The 19,256-nt window shown below is 34.9% G+C and overlaps 1 protein-coding gene and 1 pseudogene across 1 annotated transcript in view; both read left to right on the plus strand.

Moving 5' to 3' along the window:
• Positions 1-19,256, plus strand: part of SEMA3E (semaphorin 3E) — a 246,543-nt gene that overhangs the window by 188,949 nt on the left and 38,338 nt on the right. Inside the window, exons 5-9 of the mRNA XM_045864795.3 lie at positions 2,901-2,994; positions 14,099-14,218; positions 15,324-15,466; positions 16,953-17,067; positions 17,456-17,525. Coding sequence (XP_045720751.1) covers positions 2,901-2,994; positions 14,099-14,218; positions 15,324-15,466; positions 16,953-17,067; positions 17,456-17,525 — 542 coding nt within the window. The remainder of the gene's footprint in view (positions 1-2,900; positions 2,995-14,098; positions 14,219-15,323; positions 15,467-16,952; positions 17,068-17,455; positions 17,526-19,256) is intronic.
• Positions 18,351-18,450, plus strand: LOC123836244 (U6 spliceosomal RNA; annotated as a pseudogene).

Raw genomic sequence — 19,256 nt, forward strand, 5'->3', positions numbered from 1 at the left:
TTGAATCCTGGAGTATTATTAACCAAGTGCTATGGATGGATGAAATGACTATCTCCTCTAAAGATTGGGACCTTTCTTCTCTTTGTGCATAAAGATAATGGTGCTTCTTTAAAGCAGGGGTGTTTTAGTACTAAGTTTATCTTTTTTTTTTTTCTTTTTATTCAGTAGTGGGCTACACAATTAGAAACTGAAGAACACATGCATTTATTTTTTTTATTTTTTTAAAGATGTTATTTATTTATTTGACAGCACAAGCAGGGAGAACAACAGAGGGAGAAGGAGAAGCAGGCTCCGAGCCTGACGCAGGGCCTGATCCCAGGACACTAGGACCATGACCTGAGCCAAAGGCACACGCTTAACTCACTGAGCCACCCAGGCACCCCAACACATGCATTTTTTAAATTAACATGCTAGTCTGTCCTTTATTCCTTTATTCAAAAATATGGATTTTTAGCAGTGATGTAAAAAGCAAGCAAAAAGTTTAACTCTTTCATTATTTTAAAATGACTCTACGTCGAGGTAGCTTTAGCCATTAATCAAATAAATGAGGTATTTGGAGTCTTCTGCATTAATAGTGAAAGGGTTCAGTCAAGGTACATGTGAGTTTGGACAGGAGGCATAGATCTCTGAGAATATTTGAGTGTCTGGCACTCATTTATTCTCAGGGTTAAATCTGAGGTTTTGTAAAAGAGGGTGTCCTTTTACAGACTCAGCTAGATGTACCTAGAATCAGGCCTCATACATAACTCAAAATTTCACCTGATTCTGGGTTCCCCTTCATTGTTTGCAAAATGTTAGGGTCATAGGCGTCTTTTTGAATATAGGATTCTGTTGATTCAATCAACTTCTCTTGAAAGTTGAAGACACTGATACATCAGATAATTGATACCTCAGACCTGTGCTGAAATTCACCAATCAACAGCCTCTCGAGACTAGATTATGATTTATACTTTTGAAAACCTGTGACTTTTCTAAGAAATTGTGACTTCATTCCCTTCATCTAACTACAGTCCTTTGAAGTCTGAGATTCTCTTGATCTTAGAATTCTTAGTTTGCATTTTCTCTGTTTCATCTACTTGACAGTTTAAACTTAATATATTGCACTGATTCGAATAAATAAGCAACACCCTTGTTTTTCACTTGCAGTTTCAATTTTAGTGTTAAAGGTATCTAATTTTATCCATTAGGTAAATCACCTTCATCTGTCATTCGTGATAAAAAGTTGAGTATCAGAATTTTGAAGTTGTAGAAAGTCTTGTTTTAAGAGAACAGTTCAGCATATCTTTTTAACAGCTTTCTATGACCAAATATTTGGACATTTGGCTGGATTAGAACAAATATAAAATGTATGTTCTACCAGCTTTTCTCAAGTAATCTCTAAAGTGGCAGTGACTAAAGGGTCAAACAAGTATTACATTCACACACTTGGTCACTTTCTCCTTCACATAATGCTGTGGGTCAGTTTTCCAAGTTGAGATGCAGACCCTTCACAGGTATTAGTTGGGCAGACCAATAATTCTGTCTCATTTGAACAAACTTTTTTTTCTCATGTCATTGCAAATTTGTCATCTCTGAGGAGCGAACACAAAAATGTCTCCCAATTATTTATGGGTATTATTGTTCTCTACTGATCTGTGTAAAGTGTGTAAGTAGGAAAAAAAAATTGGCTTAAAAAAAGTTTTGTGGCTTTTAGCCACCTCTGGGTCAGGAGCCTCCATTTGTTTCCTAGGCTGTGGTTCAATTCCAAGGATAAGACTGGAGGGTTATCAGGGTCAGGTTTTGGAATAGCAGGATGAGAATGGTGATTTTAGAATATCAAAGACAGAAAGAAAAGTATGTCAAATAAGAAGGGCAAGATCAGGGCAGAACAGATAATGGGGAGTAGGGAGGGTGGCTAAGAAAGTCAAATTCAAGTTTGAGAAAAGTGGCTGCAACCTCAGAGGTTACTCCAGACTTCAGGATTGTTTTGAGGTTCATGGTTCACAGATGGGCAGGGCTATTGGGAGACACCAGTGGGCAGTATCAGCAATATTCTGTTGCAGAGTAGTTGTTTATTTCCTACAAAATTTTCAATATTGATTCTTATTGTCACTTTTCCAAACTACTTTCTTTTACCCAAACCATTTAAGCACACTTGACGAATAATAATTATAAAAATACATTAATGAGAATTTTGAAATCTGAGAATATTCAGAGAAAATTTCTGTAGTTACGTGCTTGCAGTAGGAACCAATGAAGTAGTAGCTTTTCATAGAAATACTTTCAGGCTCTCATTTATGTGACACGAGTCTGAAATATTGCTCATGATGTGACGTTTATTTATACATCTATATTCCAGTGATTGTTTATGCAGCCATCATTCTCTAAATTATTAAAGTTAAATGTCTATACAAGAACATGTGATGAATAATAAACATGATTGGAAATAAATAATCCATATTGATAGAAAATTTTATCAGTTTCTTTTGCAGGCCCTTAAAAAAAATCACTAGTGGCCTTTGTTTTCACAAAGGCCATTTCTATATTTATCACTAAACCTCCCTTTCAGTAACCTTTTTTTAGCGTGTTTTCGTTCCTTTGGAATATTTCCCGGACACCTCTCAGAATAACCAGTACTGTCCGCTCACATGATAAAAACTGCTAACATCTTTCATTTCATCACCTGCATACTTCTTGGGAGGAGTGAGAAAACCCATATGGGCCTGTAAACCCATGTATTTATTTACAAAACCCAGTTTGGTCCTAAGTTACTTGATGATACTCACTGGTACACTGTTTACAATACCTGCTTTGCAAAAGGTCAGGTTTTTGTCTGTTTTATCTGAGCAATTAGATTCTTATTAAAGTTGGCAAATACATAATGGCTTTTCTGGTTTGTTTGTTTGTTTGTTTGTTTCAAGGATCCCCTGTTTCATCTGGAACTGCACAGGTCCGAAAGAGGAAGGGGCAGATGTCCTTTTGATCCCAGCTCCTCCTTCATCTCTACCTTAGTTGGTAATTATTGTTGCCACAGACATCAGTTGGTCGTCATATTGATTCTGAAACTTTGGTTAGGTTCTTCTGGTGTTTCTTTATAGGTGTAGACGAGTCATATTTATTTATCGGTGCTGAGAGCAATGATATTAGATTTCAAGTCATGCTAAATTGAACCAATTTGACTCTAAGATAAGTGCAGCTACTATGAAGTATGTGTGTCTCCTTCTGAAAACACAAATTGTTATTTAATATCTGATATAATACATCTTGTATTATGCTGTTTATTGTTCAAAAAATGCAGTTAGAGAAATACTTTATAAAAACCTGGCCAGAGAAACTGAACTATTGTAACATATGTTAGTTCTTTTTGTTTTAATTACTCTGTGACTTCAGGGAAACTTTTAATATTCTCTTCTTGGTGCTTTTCTCTGTATCAGTAGAATTCATCAGAAGACCATCTCAATTGAGAAAGTTAAAGTTATTTTTCTAAACTCCTGTTAATCTAGAATGTTAACTATAGAGGTTGACCAGTTCAGAATTCCATTAAATATCCACATTGAAATAATAGAATAAGCTGGCATGTCTGATCTAGATTTCCATTTGACTCCATTTAATTAGAGGAGGTACTTGAGTACCTCACTTAAGACACAATGAAATTATTTTTCTTTCTCGTTTATATTCTCAGGGTTTAAAAATGCCATACTTGGCAAAGTAGTCCAGCACTGTGATGGTACAGATGGATGAGTTCCCAAGTATAAAGTTGAAGAGAGCTCTCCCCGACACCTAACTAGGTGCTATGAGGAATCCTTTTTTCTCAGGGTTGCGAGGTTCTGATATAAGTATTGTACAGATGTACGGATTTCTATTATCACATTTGTAACACTTAAGAGTTATAGGCTAATATTAGGTCATCCTATTGGCAGAAAATGGGAAAGTATAAAATAACATGTGGGGACTTGCTATCCTAAAGAAAGGGTAAACACTTAAAACTCCCCACTGAGGAGTAATCAGAATACCATATGCTTGATTTTGAGTTGATACAGATATTCCTGTGTATTCTAGAAATTATATAGTCCCTGAACTCAAACAGACAGTTCATTTTGATGGGGAGTTTGCATCCCACTCTCTGTACTTGCCCATCGCAGTCATGGCACTTAAGTCCATGTAAGTAAATCTTTTTATGTATAATGGACCCTTGAACAACACAGGTTTGAACTTCATGGGCCCAGATATATGCAATTCTTTTTTTTTTTTTTTATAAATACAGTGCAGTACTATAAATGTATCTTTTCTTCCTTATGATTTTCTTTAACAACATTTTCTTTTTTATAGTTTAAGAATACAGTAGATAATACATAAAACATGCAAACTGTGTGTTAAATCAATTGTTAGGTTATCCATTAAGGCTTCTGGTCAATTAGTAGTTAAGTGTTTGGGGAGTCACAAGGTCTTATTCAAATTTTCAACTGCAAGGTCAGCTCTCCCAACTTCCTTGATGTTCAGGGGTCAACTGTATATCTGTAGAGCAAAGATCTTCTGTTAGCTCTAATTAATAGGGAAAGATTGATTTGCTTCAGCCCCATAATTTGAAAAGGCTCTAAAATGAGATTACACGTAGTAAGTAATTAAGTTCTTCTGGAACTTGCATAAAGAGATGTAATATTCTTAAAGAGTATAATATTTTAAAGAAAAATAGCATTTTAAGATAGCTAGCGTTCCTCCAACTTTGTGTGTGTGTATGTGTGTGTGTGTTATAAACAGAATATGAGGGAGACTTTATTTATTTTTAAAGATTTTATTTATTTATTTGACAGATGGAGACACAGTGAGAGAGGGAACACAAGCAGGGGGAGTGGGAAAGGGAGAAGCAGGCTTCCCGCCAAGCTGGGGGCCCGATGCGGGGCTCGATCCCGGGACCCTGAGATCATGACCCGAGCTGAAGGCAGGTGCTTAACGACTGAGCCACCCAGGCACCCTGAAGGGAGACTCTAAATATGAAAATAAGATTGCGTAAGTTTAAACTTCTGTAGGAATCAAAATCTTAGGAGGGACACTTTAAATGAATGCCAGATCCATAAATGTTAGAAATGGCAGTGTATGCATTAAAATACATGCATTTGATAGATAATTTTTTCTAATGCTTTTAGTGCTTTTTTGGGGGTAACTTCACAAATTTAAAATTTGAATATGTTTGGAAGAGATTTTCTTATCATTTCTTTTACCGTACAGGCCTCCTATAAATATTCACTGAATAGACTCAATATTCCTAAACAAGCAAAAAACAAATTTTGGGATATTATTCATAAGAATATTACAAGTGATATTGAAAGTGGAAAATTACAGAGTAAACACTACTTCTATAATGAAATCCTAAGAAGATTAGCACACCATTTAATTTTAACATTTCTTTTAAATGGTTTAAACAATTCCTTTAGTCACCCTGCCACTCACCACTAAGCCTCCCTGGAGCTTATTTATTCATGAAACCAGGAACTTAAAACTGAATTTTTTAAGAGGGGAAATATTACTGGAGGGACATTTCCAAGTGAGTTTCATTGAACTTCCAAATCAAATTACACTGTGCTGAAATGTGAAGTGCTTGCCATCTGGGTGGCTGTTTCGCGCATTCAGAAGAGAAATCAAATCATAAGAGCCCTCCAAACTAAACACAAATGTTATAGGAATAATCCCTCCAAAAAGAAGAAATAAAAATATAATTCTTCACATTTATCCACTAGCTTTCATCCCAAAGTACCTTTGAAAGATCATTCACTCCCTGTAGATACCCAGCAGCTGCTGAGACGGAAACCTGATAACCTACGTGAGCCAGCAGCTCTGAGAGAGAGAGGAAATAAGAATAATTCACCCAGTTGAAAAAACAGCAGGAATCTGGGCTGGAAAAATGGAGCTACCTGAGTTGGAATTTGGCAAACTCGGTGTAGCTTACTCCAACAGGGAAAGAATGCGTTATTGTGGTATTTTATGGCCACACATGTTCTCAGCTGACGGGATAGGACAAGACTCCAGCAAAACGATGACCATCTTGAGACCGCAATCCTTCTTTGTTTCTTTGTTAATTGTGGGCCACACTTCCCGTTGAGTGCCTGTTCACCTTAAGATGCGCTTTCATGAAAAGAAACTAGAATTTGGGGCGCCTGGGTGGCTCAGATGATTAAGCGTCTGCCTTCGGCTCAGGTCATGATCTCAGGGTCCTGGGATCGAGTCCCGCATCGGGCTTCCCGCTCCTTGGGAGCCTGCTTCTCCCTCTGTTTCTCTCTGTCTCTCATGAATAAATAAATAAAATCTTTAAAAAAAAAAAAAAAAGAAAGAAACTAGAATTTGTAACAATACTCATAAAGCTAACAAGGCCCCTAAAGAAAAAAAAATGTGCTGGCAAATCAAAGAACATCTTATCATTTCTTAACTTTAGATACAGTTTTCATTTCAGTTAACTTAAATTCAGTTGGCTGAAGATCACATGAACTAAAAAGATTACCGAAAAACTGAATAAAGAAAGATTATTTGCTAGGTAAAAGACAAGTTAACAAACATGTTTTAATTAAATTTATCATCTAATTTAGAAATGAAATGTTAGTATCTTGCAATGATGCCATGTGAAACAAGATTTAAGAAGTAAAACAACCTTGTTTAGCTATGTTCTGAATGCTCACACGTCCGTCGAAATGAAATCATACATTAATTAGGGTTGGTCTCCAAATGCCACTTGATATTAACATAATTTATCCTGGTGGCATAGAAATTCATAATGCAGGTGCAATATTTCTACATGTTTAGCCACACTTTCCCCTACCGTGATTACTAATTTTATATTAAAAATGGTCTTAAGTAAGTGTCTGAAGAATGTAAGACATTACACCTGGTTTTAAAAACACTTTGTTGAAACACTGGAGTATTTAGTAAAATAAATTGATGTATTACTTGCCTATACCTTTTGTTTCATCCAAAAATAGTACTTATATTGCTACCAAATTATTAGGTTTGGTGATTAGCCAAATGAAAATTCAGGAAATACAAATATATATATTTAAGGGAGGCAATGGTGAGCAAAGGGAGAGAGAGAGAATCTAAAGCAAACTCCACGCCCGGTGGGGAGCCCAACACAGGGCTCCATCTCAGGACCCTGACATCATGACCTGAGCTGAAATCAAGAGTTGGACACTTAAGTGAATGAGCCACCCAGGCACCCCAGGAGATATTTTATATCATATATCATTTTGGCCAGGAAGGAAAATATTGGCCGACTCTTTCATCAGCTCTGTTGGATTTAATATTGCAATATTCTTAATAAGTTTATAACACCTTCAGTAACTGCAGGATTTTCCTTATACTTTGCCTTCTCAATTCTATTGCTTTTTTTTTTTTTTTAAACATTTCATTCTGACCCCGATTTGTAGTTCCAGGTGTAATTTTATATTTACTATACTTGACATGACTATGGTACGCTCACATGCATGTTGTTAGCATTTGGGGGAAAACCACTCTAATTTGTCACGTACTTTTTCTTTGCTTTCAAAGTGTTAGCTTTGTTGTTAGGATATCATTTTTTAGGATGACTTCTCAACTTAAAGACTTAGTAAATTTTATTTCAACAAATAACCATGAGTAAGATATTTTAGGCACTGAAAATTTCTTTCTACACTCTTTTTGGTCCTATGTTACCTTTTTAAGCAAATAAAATTACAAAAGTTTATAGCCACTGAAATTTTATTCCTGTACTTTTATTCATAATAATAAGACCTTTGTGAATATATCTGCTCACTATATATTCTGTAAATTGAAGGTCAGTGTTGACTGAATGAAAGGGAGCTGGAATATATGCAGAGGAAATTTAAGTGATTATTTTAAGCTATTAGTAGCATTAATTTTTTTAAAAAAATAAATGTTCCTTTTAAATTAATTATATCCAGGACAGAGTTATGAATGAATAGTTCTGGCACAAAATATGACTTAATAAATATTAGAAAAATAAATGAAAAATATGAATGAAGATAAAATGTATGTCTTTATAACTGCAGCCTCTATAAATGTAACAAATGAAGTGTGTTGCCTTATTTCTTGAATTCACCCCAATTGTACAGAAATTTAGACTTAAAGTCATTCCTTTGCCATGTTCCTGTCCCTAAAGAATGTCTATAATTTCTTATCCAACTCTCTTGCTCTCTCACATCTGGCAAAATGCCAATTATCCACATGCTTATTGTTGCTTCTGGCTATAACTACTAGTCTCTACAGGCCTCTTTGAATATTTTGCTTATCGATTCCTCAAAACAAACAAAAATTATAAGGCCAGGGGGCGCCTGGGTGGCTCAGTTGGTTGGGCGACTGCCTTCGGCTCAGGTCATGATCCTGGAGTCCCAGGATCGAGTCCCACATCAGGCTCCCTGCTCGGCGGGGAGTCTGCTTCTCCCTCTGACCCTACCCCCTCTTGTGTTCTCTCTCTCTCAAATAAATAAATAAAATAAAATCTTTAAAAAAAATTATAAGGTCAGAAGAAAAAAAGTCCAAACAACAACTATATAACTAATATAAGGATATATTCTGCCTGGTTACTTTTAGCATCCTAATCAGAGTGTGAATGTAAAGTGAGATGTGGATGTTGGAATATATGGATCACTCTTCTCCATCCTCATCCTCTTGCATGTATTTTGTTTCTATATGCAATAATGCCTGTTATAGTCATTCTACAAAATAATGCATCTGCTATTAGAATGATTTTCTAACAAAATTATACAGCTCAGTTATAAATTGAAGCAGTAAAATCGATCTTTAACCATGTGCTGTCCATGAGGCAAATATATTTCACATTATTTAGATGTGTAGACATTTACGACACAAATAGGAGAAATGCTTGAGTAAAACCTAAGATAAAAAGCATGGAAAACTGAATTTTATCTTACGACACAATTAAAATCTGTATTTCCAATGTGGTGACTAAAAACTCAAATTGATTAGTAAGTATACATTCCATGAACAAAGCTGTTGATAAGTTTCATAAAACATGAAGGCAATGAAATATGTTTAACTGAAACTTCAGTTAGAGTTCTGTAAAAAAGGAATTATGTAGAAAAGTATTGTAATGACGCATTTTAACGTAGAATTATTTACAGTGGATTTGTTTTTTTATATTGCCAAGAGTCAAATGATTCTTATTTTCTTTCATATAAGCAGTTTAGTGTAGACAGTCTTTTGGGGCAGAAACTATTAGGGACAAATACTGGAAGAAAATAGAGTCCTTGTGTTCATGAATTAAAATTATTAAAAATAGGCTTTTTAAGGAACAAAAATTCAAGGAATTCTGTTCTTCATATAAATGCTTAATAGTTTTTTCTTTCTTTTAGTATTTTTTTCCTGAAGCATTTTTGAAAAATCAGAATCTTGTCGTGAGTTTTTATTGCATGTCATAGTTTTATTAAATTTAAGCACCTAAAAGAATTTTTAGATACATTCACAAATTAATTCATTGTGCTCTTCATGGATTCGACAAATGCTTATTGAATGTTTTCTGTATTCCAGACACTGTGCAAGATATTGGGGAAAAGAGAATATATAAGACACATCAAGAAGCCTACATGCTAGTGAGGCATAATGTCAAACATCTAAGCAGTCGGTTAATATAGTAGGATGAGCAGTATGATAGAAATAGGCACGGGGGCTATGGTGGTACTAGGAATCACTACACTAACAAAAGTTTCATCAAGGAAGGCTTTGTAGAGGAAGTGGACAATAGCCGGGTACATGGGAGGTGAAGCAGGAAAGGAGGTGCAGAATTTAGGCAGAATGTTTCCAGGCAGAACATAAAAGCTTGGCAGGCTCAAGAAATTACATGTAGGTCTCTGTGATTTTACAAGTAATGAAGACCATGAGATACTGAATAGCAGATTTCAAGCTGGGGGCTTAGTATGACAGATTTCCAGTGCAGAACTCTTCCCACTGTTCTTGTGTCTGTACAGAGAGCCTATGTTGAGCATGACAATAATAAGTTACATTCACCTGTCAAAACACCCTGCAGATGCTCTGTTTTTTTAATTATAACCACACTTGACCATCTAAAATTAACATCAGGTACCATCAGAATTCAGTGGTATAACAAATGAAATGTAATATATGGCATAAGAATCAAGTTGGTTATTTATATTCAGAATATTGAAATAGATCAGATACCAGTTAAATCTATGGCTAAGCTAACACATTTATTAAATATCATGTCTTTATAGACATACAAAACTGAAAAATTAGATTGTTCTGTTCTTATCATTGAAACTTTAAAACATATTATTTATTTATATGAAACCTTTTTAACCCATGAAAATATGATTTATCCAGATTTTTTTGCACTTTGTAAAATACCAAGGTGTTGAATCAAAAATATACCCTAATTATATCAAATGGTTATAATTTTAAAGTATTCAGTTGAAATATCATACATATGTACTTTATGTATTTGCTGTAAATAGTATCAATTATAATGATGCTGAATATGTTGGCTCAGTTAATTACTGTTATGTAATATTTGTGCCTAAAGGCTTATTCTACTTTATGATTTTTCAAGTTTTTTTTTCCTTAGGAAAATGTTTTACCAAGCATAACTGTTATCTACTACTATGAATTTATTTTATTCTTTACACTGATAATAAGCAATGAAAGGAGAATCTTTCCCTTCTGAGGAAAATCTAACATTTCCAACAGAAACACATTTGGTTCAGTTTACACAGCATTGAGTTTTTAGCATCTGTCTGGTTTCTTTGAAATTTAAGTCAAACAGTTCATATTGTGTTGTTTGAATTGTTCACAGACTATTTTCTTTTATCTGAATACAGAAAGGGAAATTGGGTAAAATTGGTAATATATCATCTTTTCCTTTGTGCAGATAACTTCTCTTGGATGTGTTATTATTCGGTATCCAAGGGCTGCCATCTAGTGTCTCCACAGGGTACTTGTTTGTTAAGTTTGTGAAGTTGATTAAAACGAGAACTTTGATACAGTGTTTCAGATTGGGATAAGTGCAATAAAATTGTTGTGAACTAATGTGAAGGTTATTTTCCCATAATAGTAATGTTTTCAAATATGGAAGTTCTAGAAATTTTTTAAGACATTAAGTCAAACCAAATATTAAAAACTTAAGAAATAGAAAACTGTCATGATTTTTAAGAAATCTCTTTTTTTGTACCCATTTGTGCATTAAGCATTTGGCCAAGTCCATATCAGAAAAACAGAATAATTTTCCAAAATGGCCTTTATATTTTATATGGGGAATATAATCAAGTTTAATAATTAACAACAAAAACATTTCAGAAAAATCCTCACTCTGGTGGTTCAGTAGTCAATGAACCGTTTTATGGGTCATCTCATTCTTTCATGCCATAAAGTTGATGTTCCCCAAGGCCTTTTTAATGAATTTAACATGAGTCTCTTTTATCCATGTACAACTAGTGCAGAATGCCTCCCACGAGCGGTTCATATCCCTAACCACTGAATGCATTTTATCTCAAAATCGCCTTCTCCACATACAGATTTAACTTTCTGAGGAATATAACATTAACTGACTTTGATATAAATTGCGTTGCTTTTTTTCCCTTCTGTTACCAAAGAACATGCTTAAATAAGAGTTCTGATATAACTTTTCTCTATCAAATTATATTTTAAGTCCAGAGGTAAAGCATCTTTTTTTATTTTCTGTTACTTTCCTTACCACACCTCTCACTTAGTGTACATTTGAGTTACGGGATGAACTCAACAAATACAGCTCTGTTTTTTTAACTTGTTATCTGGAAAATTTTCAAATCCAAAGAAAAATTGAAAGAGGAGTAAAATTTACAGCTTTATACCATTTACCTGGATTCATCAATTGTTAATACTCTGCCATATTTACCCCTCTCTCTCCTGTTTCTCTTATATTAGATATATGTATAGTTTAAAAGCAAATTCCTTGGTGGGAAACCTAGATTTTATTTACCTATTTCCTGTACATATTTTTGAAGTATCCTTAGTGGATTTTGTGAACCAAAGAAGCTGTTTACATTTACTTTGTATAAATGAAAATTAGTTTATTATTATAACATTTTTAAAAGCTTGCTTTTCCTAAGCCTTTAAATTCAATTTATATCTCATTTTTCTATTCTTAAACCTGCTATAACAAAAGCAATTATCTTCACTTTTTAAAAAGTAAATCAGTTAACTCAAGTTGAAAATAAACTTCTTTATAAAGTGTCCTATTTACAGCACATTTGATTACTTTCTCAAATTTTAAGCCATACAAACATATTTAGTCTATTCAGGTTTTTTTCAAAGTTTTAAAGGCCTTAACTTAGAAAAAACCCTTTATAAATATTGAAATGATTTTAAAAATCTAATAAAATTTATAAATGTGAGGATCACCTGGGTGGCTCAGTCGGTTGAACATCTGACTCTTCATTTCGGCTCAGGTCATGATCTCAGGGTCATAGGATCAAGTCCTGCATGGGGCTCCGTGCTCAGCAGGCAGTCTGCTGGAGATTTTTCTCCCTCTCCCTCTGCCGCCATCCTCCTCCCTGCTGTCTCTCTGTCTCTCTAAAATAAATAAATAAATAAATCACTAAAAAACTAAAATTTATAAACTTGAAATCAAGTTCTCCTAAATTCTGTTTATATACTCGGTCAAATTTTTAAACCTGTAACTTTAATAATTCTAATTCTAAAATTAATTATTCAGTTAAATGTACTAAATTAGAGATGCAATTAATTTGAATTCTCTTAAACTTTAAAGCACTTCAAATACCATTTGTACACATTCCATATTTAACAGAAAAACATTAATACAGTGAGCTCAGTATAGTCATGAGCTCTATATTTTTAAACCTGACCAGAGTTACATGACATTCATTATGAGACTTTTACCACCCTAAATTGAGGGTGGTGCTTCTAGTGATCTGCTACTATCATTTGCTTCTTTTAGAGATTTTTGCCAGGGGCCGGACACCGAAACTGCATATGCCTAGGACAATCTCTCTGGCCCCACTCATGGGCACACTGATTATCTTTTGTTGTCCCTTGAACAAAAGAGAACTCCAAGTTCCTGTGCTTGAGAGGTGCTAGTCTTTCTTCAGTTCCCTTTACCTTTATTTTATTTTTCTATTTGTTATTTTTTTTTCCTCTTCTCATAAGCTATTTAATGTTTTTCTGGCTGTTTTCAAAGACACATTGTCATTTCTTGAAACCCTGCATACATTTGTAATTCCTTGATCTGATTTTAAGTCTGGGACCTCCACTGCATGTTATAACTGACTTCGTTCATTCTGTTAACTGATTGAATTATAAATTCTTTATATCATTCCCATCTATGCCACAAACTTACAAATTAAATGACAACTAATTGGATTATTTACAACATTGTCAGACTTTGTGGTTCCTATACTAAAATCATGTTAATGGAAGCAAGCTCTTGTTCCAAGAAGGATTTGAGTTAGCTGTCTTGCATATAATACCAATAATAATAATATAAAAATTAATAATAATACCCTGATGATATAAAGGTTAAAAGAAGTTTGGTAAAATAAAATGAACCAGATTACTTGTCAAATATTCATATAGGTTTGGGGCGCCTAGGTGGAGCAGTCAGGTAAGAGTCCGTCTCTTGATTTTAGATCAGGTCATGATCTTAGAGTCATTAGATCAAGCCCTTTGTGGTCTCTGCACTCAGCGCAGAGCCTGCTTGAGCTTCTTTCCCTCTGCCCCTCCCCTCCACTTGAGCACGTTCTCTCTCTCTTTCTCAAATAAATAAATACATCTTTAAAAAAATGTATCCATATAGGTCTTAGTATATGCCAGCTATTGTTTGAAGTGTTTTACTCTTTACAGTACTTTTGAGTGCTATTCCTGTTTGGAAATGGGGAAACTGAGGCACAGAGAGGTTAAGCAACCAGCCCAAGTTCACACAGCTAGTAAGTGGCAGTCGATATTCCAACCCTAGCAATCTGACAGTACCATCCATGCTCTTACAATAGTATTCATTTCATGAGGTCATATACAGTAAACCTGGATATGTTTGATGTCATTGTGGCATATGGATTGTTGTCAGATCCAGAAACAAATACTGACTTCTTTTGAACTGATGGTTTCCACGTAGGTAATGAATTGTTTGCTGGACTCTATAGTGATTACTGGGGCAGAGACGCTGCAATCTTCCGGAGCATGGGGCGACTGGCTCACATTCGCACCGAGCATGATGACGAGCGCCTGTTGAAAGGTAGAGTTCAAGAGAAAAGAGCATGTAAATCAGAATTGAGAACAAGTCTAGAATTCAGGGGAAATTTGCCATTTTGATAATAATAATACAAATGTCTTTTACAGTTTTTAAAATTTCAGAATTTTAGTAATATTCCTAAATTAAAATATTATCTGTAATATGCATATACCATTTTTGATCAAAATGCACTGGCTATATTATAAAACCAAATTACCCACATAGCGATACTTAGAAATCAGGATTTAAATGAAGAAAACAAACCAAATATATGAAAAGCAAAAAAAAAAAAAAAAAACAACTTTTATCCAGTAAGTTGTTTTGTTTTCTCTTGTCAGTTGGTATATTTTGGATGAATTGATTGCTTTGCTTATTTTAATGGGATCACATTGTATTTAGAGACAAATAAAATTCTAGGAAAATCACTAGCCGTTCATAGACAGAAATAATGTTTATGTTTTAGCACACTGGTCTATCCAGGGATTAAAATATCATTTAATAATGAATGTTTTTTTTATTATTTTTAGCCTTTTTATTAAGCTTTAGAGTACATAATCATTATTGGCAGCATGTTATCATTAAAATATTTGATGTAGTATATTAGTCAAGGGTTGTTCACGCCGATCCCTAAGACTACGAACACAAAGACTTTAAAATAAATTTTCTACCTTAAAAATTAAAATGGTCTTCCATGAGCTGCACTGGTAGATAATCTATGAATTTAAAAAAATGATAAACTCCTCTACTCAAATATTTTACATATATTTATGTTGACTTTTTATATATATGGGAGGAAATTAATGGAGATGATCACCATCGTGCCCCTAATCTGTTCTTTGAATGCATTTTAAGGTATGTTGTTTGAAATTGGTTTTTCTTTTCTTGACTCGTATTTTCCAATTAAAATGTCCTCTCCTAGTTCTAAACAAAACTGTTGGTTTGCAAAGAGAATGGAGATCTCTACATGATCTCACTGTTTATACAAAATGTCAAGGAAAAGATTTTATTAAACCGAAGCATTCATGTGATAGGTAATTTATTGAATAACCTAGCATTTTGTTGTGATAACTATTTTACTTTTCTTCTACTTTTTTTTTTGTATCTGTAGAACCAAAATTTGTAGGTTCGTACATGATTCCTGACAATGAAGACCGAGATGACAACAAAGTGTATTTCTTTTTTACCGAGAAGGCCCTAGAGGCCGAGAGCAGTGCGCAGGCCATTTACGCCCGAGTGGGGCGACTCTGTGTGGTGAGGCCTTTCTCTCTTGTTCTGCGTGCTTACCTCACGATTTACCATCACGCCTTAGTGATTGTATAGTAGGCTTTCTACTTTAAGATATTTTCTAGTTAAAAAAAAAAAAAAAAAAGATTTTCTAGGATTCTGTAGGCTGCCTAAAACCAGTATTCGCTATCTCATCTTTAGACTTCACATCTCCTGAAAGTTTTTTTTTTTTTTAAAGATTTTATTTATTTATTTGACAGAGAGAAACACAGCGAGAAAGGGAACACAAGCAGGGGGAGTGGGAGAGGGAGAAGCAGGCTTCCTGCGGAGCAGGGAGCCCGGTGTGGGGCTCGATCCCAGGGTCCGATGCGGGGCTCAATCCCAGGGTCCGATGTGGGGCTCGATCCCAGGACCCTGAGATCATGACCTGAGCTGAAGGCAGACGCTTAACGACTGAGCCACCCAGGCGCCCCTGAAAGTTTTATCTTAAAAGAGCTATGCCTTTTGTGTGATCATCCTCATTTTCAAAGCCATACTAAGGAGAGCGAGTCTGTAGGTAGGCTGTACTTCTTCCCACACAGAAGTTTGAGCTCCCTTTTTAAAAATTAATTTAACCAAAATCTTTCTAGTTTCTTTAATCCACATTCTAAGTAATTTATATTATGTTTCAAAAATTCAGTTGGTTGATTCTGTAGAAAAAACATCTGTGGTTGGTTGGGTATTCAGATAGGCTGTTAGTGAATATTCAAAACCAACTGAAGTAGCAATGTATATTAAGAGAATTGCAAAGATAAAGTTTGATATTTAAGAATAAATTTAAGAGGGGTGCCTGGGTGGCTCAGTCGTTAAGCGTCTGCCTTCAGCTCAGGTCATGATCCCAGGGTCCTGGGATGGAGCCCTGCATCGGGCTCCCTGCTCAGCGGGAAGCCTGCTTCTCCCTCTCCCACTCCCCCTGCTTGTGTTCCCTCTCTCGCTGTGTCTCTCTCTGTCAAATAAATAAATAAAATCTTAAAAAAAAAAGAATAAATTTAAGAGGATATTTATATATACATATATATGTCCATGTATGTACATTTGTGTGTGTATATGTGTGCAAATATATATGTAGGTGCTCTGTATGTGTATGTGTGTATTTCAAACTTTTTTTTCTTTTAGAAAAAAAAAGTGGATATTTTCTGTATTTCCAAGATAAGTAGATTATCATTAATACTAAGTTTATTGTATTATAAAAGCCACTGCTTTATATAGAATAGACCACTCTATTAACATTCTTTAATACCTGGAAAGTATATTTAATGGCCCAGAGTGAAAGTATACTAACAAGGCATACTGTGCAAACCTCAAAGAGTTTTTATGGGGAATTGCATCTTTGGTATTATTTGAGGATTAGGCTACATTTTCCAGATTAAATAAAAAGAATTACAACTGTTCTCATCTGCATGTTTAATAATACACAATTTGTTGTTGTTAGAAGCTCCTTAGGTACTCACTCACCTGCTTTTGTTCATCACAGAATGATGTGGGAGGCCAGAGGATACTGGTGAATAAGTGGAGCACTTTCCTAAAAGCCAGACTGGTCTGCTCAGTACCAGGCATGAATGGAATTGACACCTATTTTGATGAATTAGGTAAATCTTCTTGAGAGAATGGAATTTTACTCTGTGATGTGTATTCCTCTCTCCACGCCTCACTCTCTCTAGCACGTATGGAAACTTGCTTCCTGCAATGAGCAATTTTCTGGTCTTTTCATTGTAGCCAGGGGAGTTTCAGGAACAGGAGATCCCTGTCAATAGCTGATGGTCAGCACTTCGTTCCTTCCTTGAGGCCCAGCTCAGGGTCATCCTGAACAGCCAAGTGTTTCTCTCTGCTGTGATTTGGTCTTGGGCGTATGACTGTATATGGAAAGAAACTGATGTCTTACATCTGTAATGGGTTCTAAGCTATTTTATGTCAGTATATTTTCTTTACATGCAAAGAGGACTAAAAATATTCACGTAATGGTCTTTAATTTTCCAGAGGATATTTTCTTGCTGCATACCAGAGATCATAAGAACCCAGTGATATTTGGACTCTTTAACACCACTAGGTGAGAATTTTACATGATCTATAAAAACAGGATGAAACAAAATATGCCTTACTCCTTCACTGTGTATGTAAGTTGGAAATACTGTTGACCCCTTGTCCTTGTCTATTATTTTATGTCACCAATTTCTCTTTGTTCTCTTATGTTTGCAATTGTTCTTTTATTTTTAAAGCCATGATCTCAGTTCACATCTTTATTTGTTACTGTTTGAAGTGCCCCAGCATCCTTCTGTGCTCAGTATCCTAATCTCCTTCCTCTCTGACTTCCTTCCTCCTTCCTCTCTCAGAATGATTTTCTTCTCGTAGTTTATGATATTAGTTCCATGCTACAGAGGCTAGCATAATTCTTTTAATTGTCATATAGTTTTCCAAGTCAGGTTTTCAAGGCTCTCTATCAACTCTTAGCCACTCAGCTTTGCAAGTTTTTCCTACAAGATTATACCTTGACAGAATCTGTGTCTAACTCATTAGGGTTCCATCACTATGATTTTATTTACCCACCTGTCTTGCTTCAAATGACTTTATCTTCCAACACTGATTTATATCAGTTCTTCGGTACTGGTCAGTTGCCATCTATAAGAAATATTCTTTGATAACTTAATCACAGAGCACTTTGCTCATTCCTTTATTCAGGTTGTCCTGCTCCCATGTAGATTCATAGCAAACATATATTTATGATTTGCCTTCCATGTTTTAAATTTAAATAACCTGTTCAAGTTTAGGGCATATAATCTGTTTTTTCTCTTTAACGTGTTTGTATTTTGTCCATCAAAGAGTGTTAGAAAAATATGAAATGTTATTTCATGTGTGTCAATACATGAATGAAAAAATATCATTAGAATCAGTTTTGGATTGGAACGATACAGAGAAGATTAGCATGGCCCCTGCACAAGGATGACACGCAAATTCGTGAAGCGTTCCATATTTTTATGCCACAAAAAAAAAAAAAAAAAAAGAATCAGTTTTGGTTGAAAGTTTACACATATAATTTCCTGAGTGTGTCTTTCCAAATAGGAGAAGGTAGAGGTGAGATGACTGGAATGAGAAATAAAGAATATACCTTGGGCTGCCTAGGTGGCTCAGTTGGTTAAGCATCTGACTCTTGATTTTGGCTCGGGTCATGATCTTACGGTCTTATGATGGAGCCCCATGTTGGGCTCTGCTCTCAGCACAGAGTCTGCTTGAGATTCTCTCCCTCCCTCTCCCCTTCCCCTGCTCTCCCTTCTCTCTCTCTCTCAAATAAATAATTCTTAAAAAAAAAAAAAAAAGAAAGAAAGAATATACCTCAGTTCTTGTGACAGGAATAGAATGATTGAATTCCCTTCCTCTTTTGCATTGCACTGGCCTTAGACTGTGTTATAATCATGTTTACCTTCTTTGCTCAGGGTCTCTCCACACAGCTTTCATTTGTTTTTTCAGCAGGTAATTTCATACACTCACTTTGAAAAAAATAATAAAGTTCTTCCGATAAATATTGTGCTATTGTAAGGAGACCTTTTCTTCAACAGAGAAACATGGAAACAATTTTGCTATCAGTTCTTCCTTGATGCAAAGTAAAGGAGTGCATGTAGATTTGTAGTTGTCACAGTCCTCGGAAAATCCCTAACTTTTTTTTTTTTTAACTTCATCTTTATTCTTATGCCATTGCATCCTAATTCCATGGCTTTATATAATAAATAAAAGCTATGGGATAACCAGAATAGGTTTTTTGTGGGTTCGTATGGTCAGTTTATGA

The sequence above is a fragment of the Mirounga angustirostris genome, unplaced genomic scaffold (assembly GCF_029215605.1).
Source record: "Mirounga angustirostris isolate CCGP_5_RB_7025 unplaced genomic scaffold, mMirAng1.0.hap1 SCAF_12, whole genome shotgun sequence".
Lineage (NCBI taxonomy): Eukaryota > Metazoa > Chordata > Mammalia > Carnivora > Phocidae > Mirounga > Mirounga angustirostris.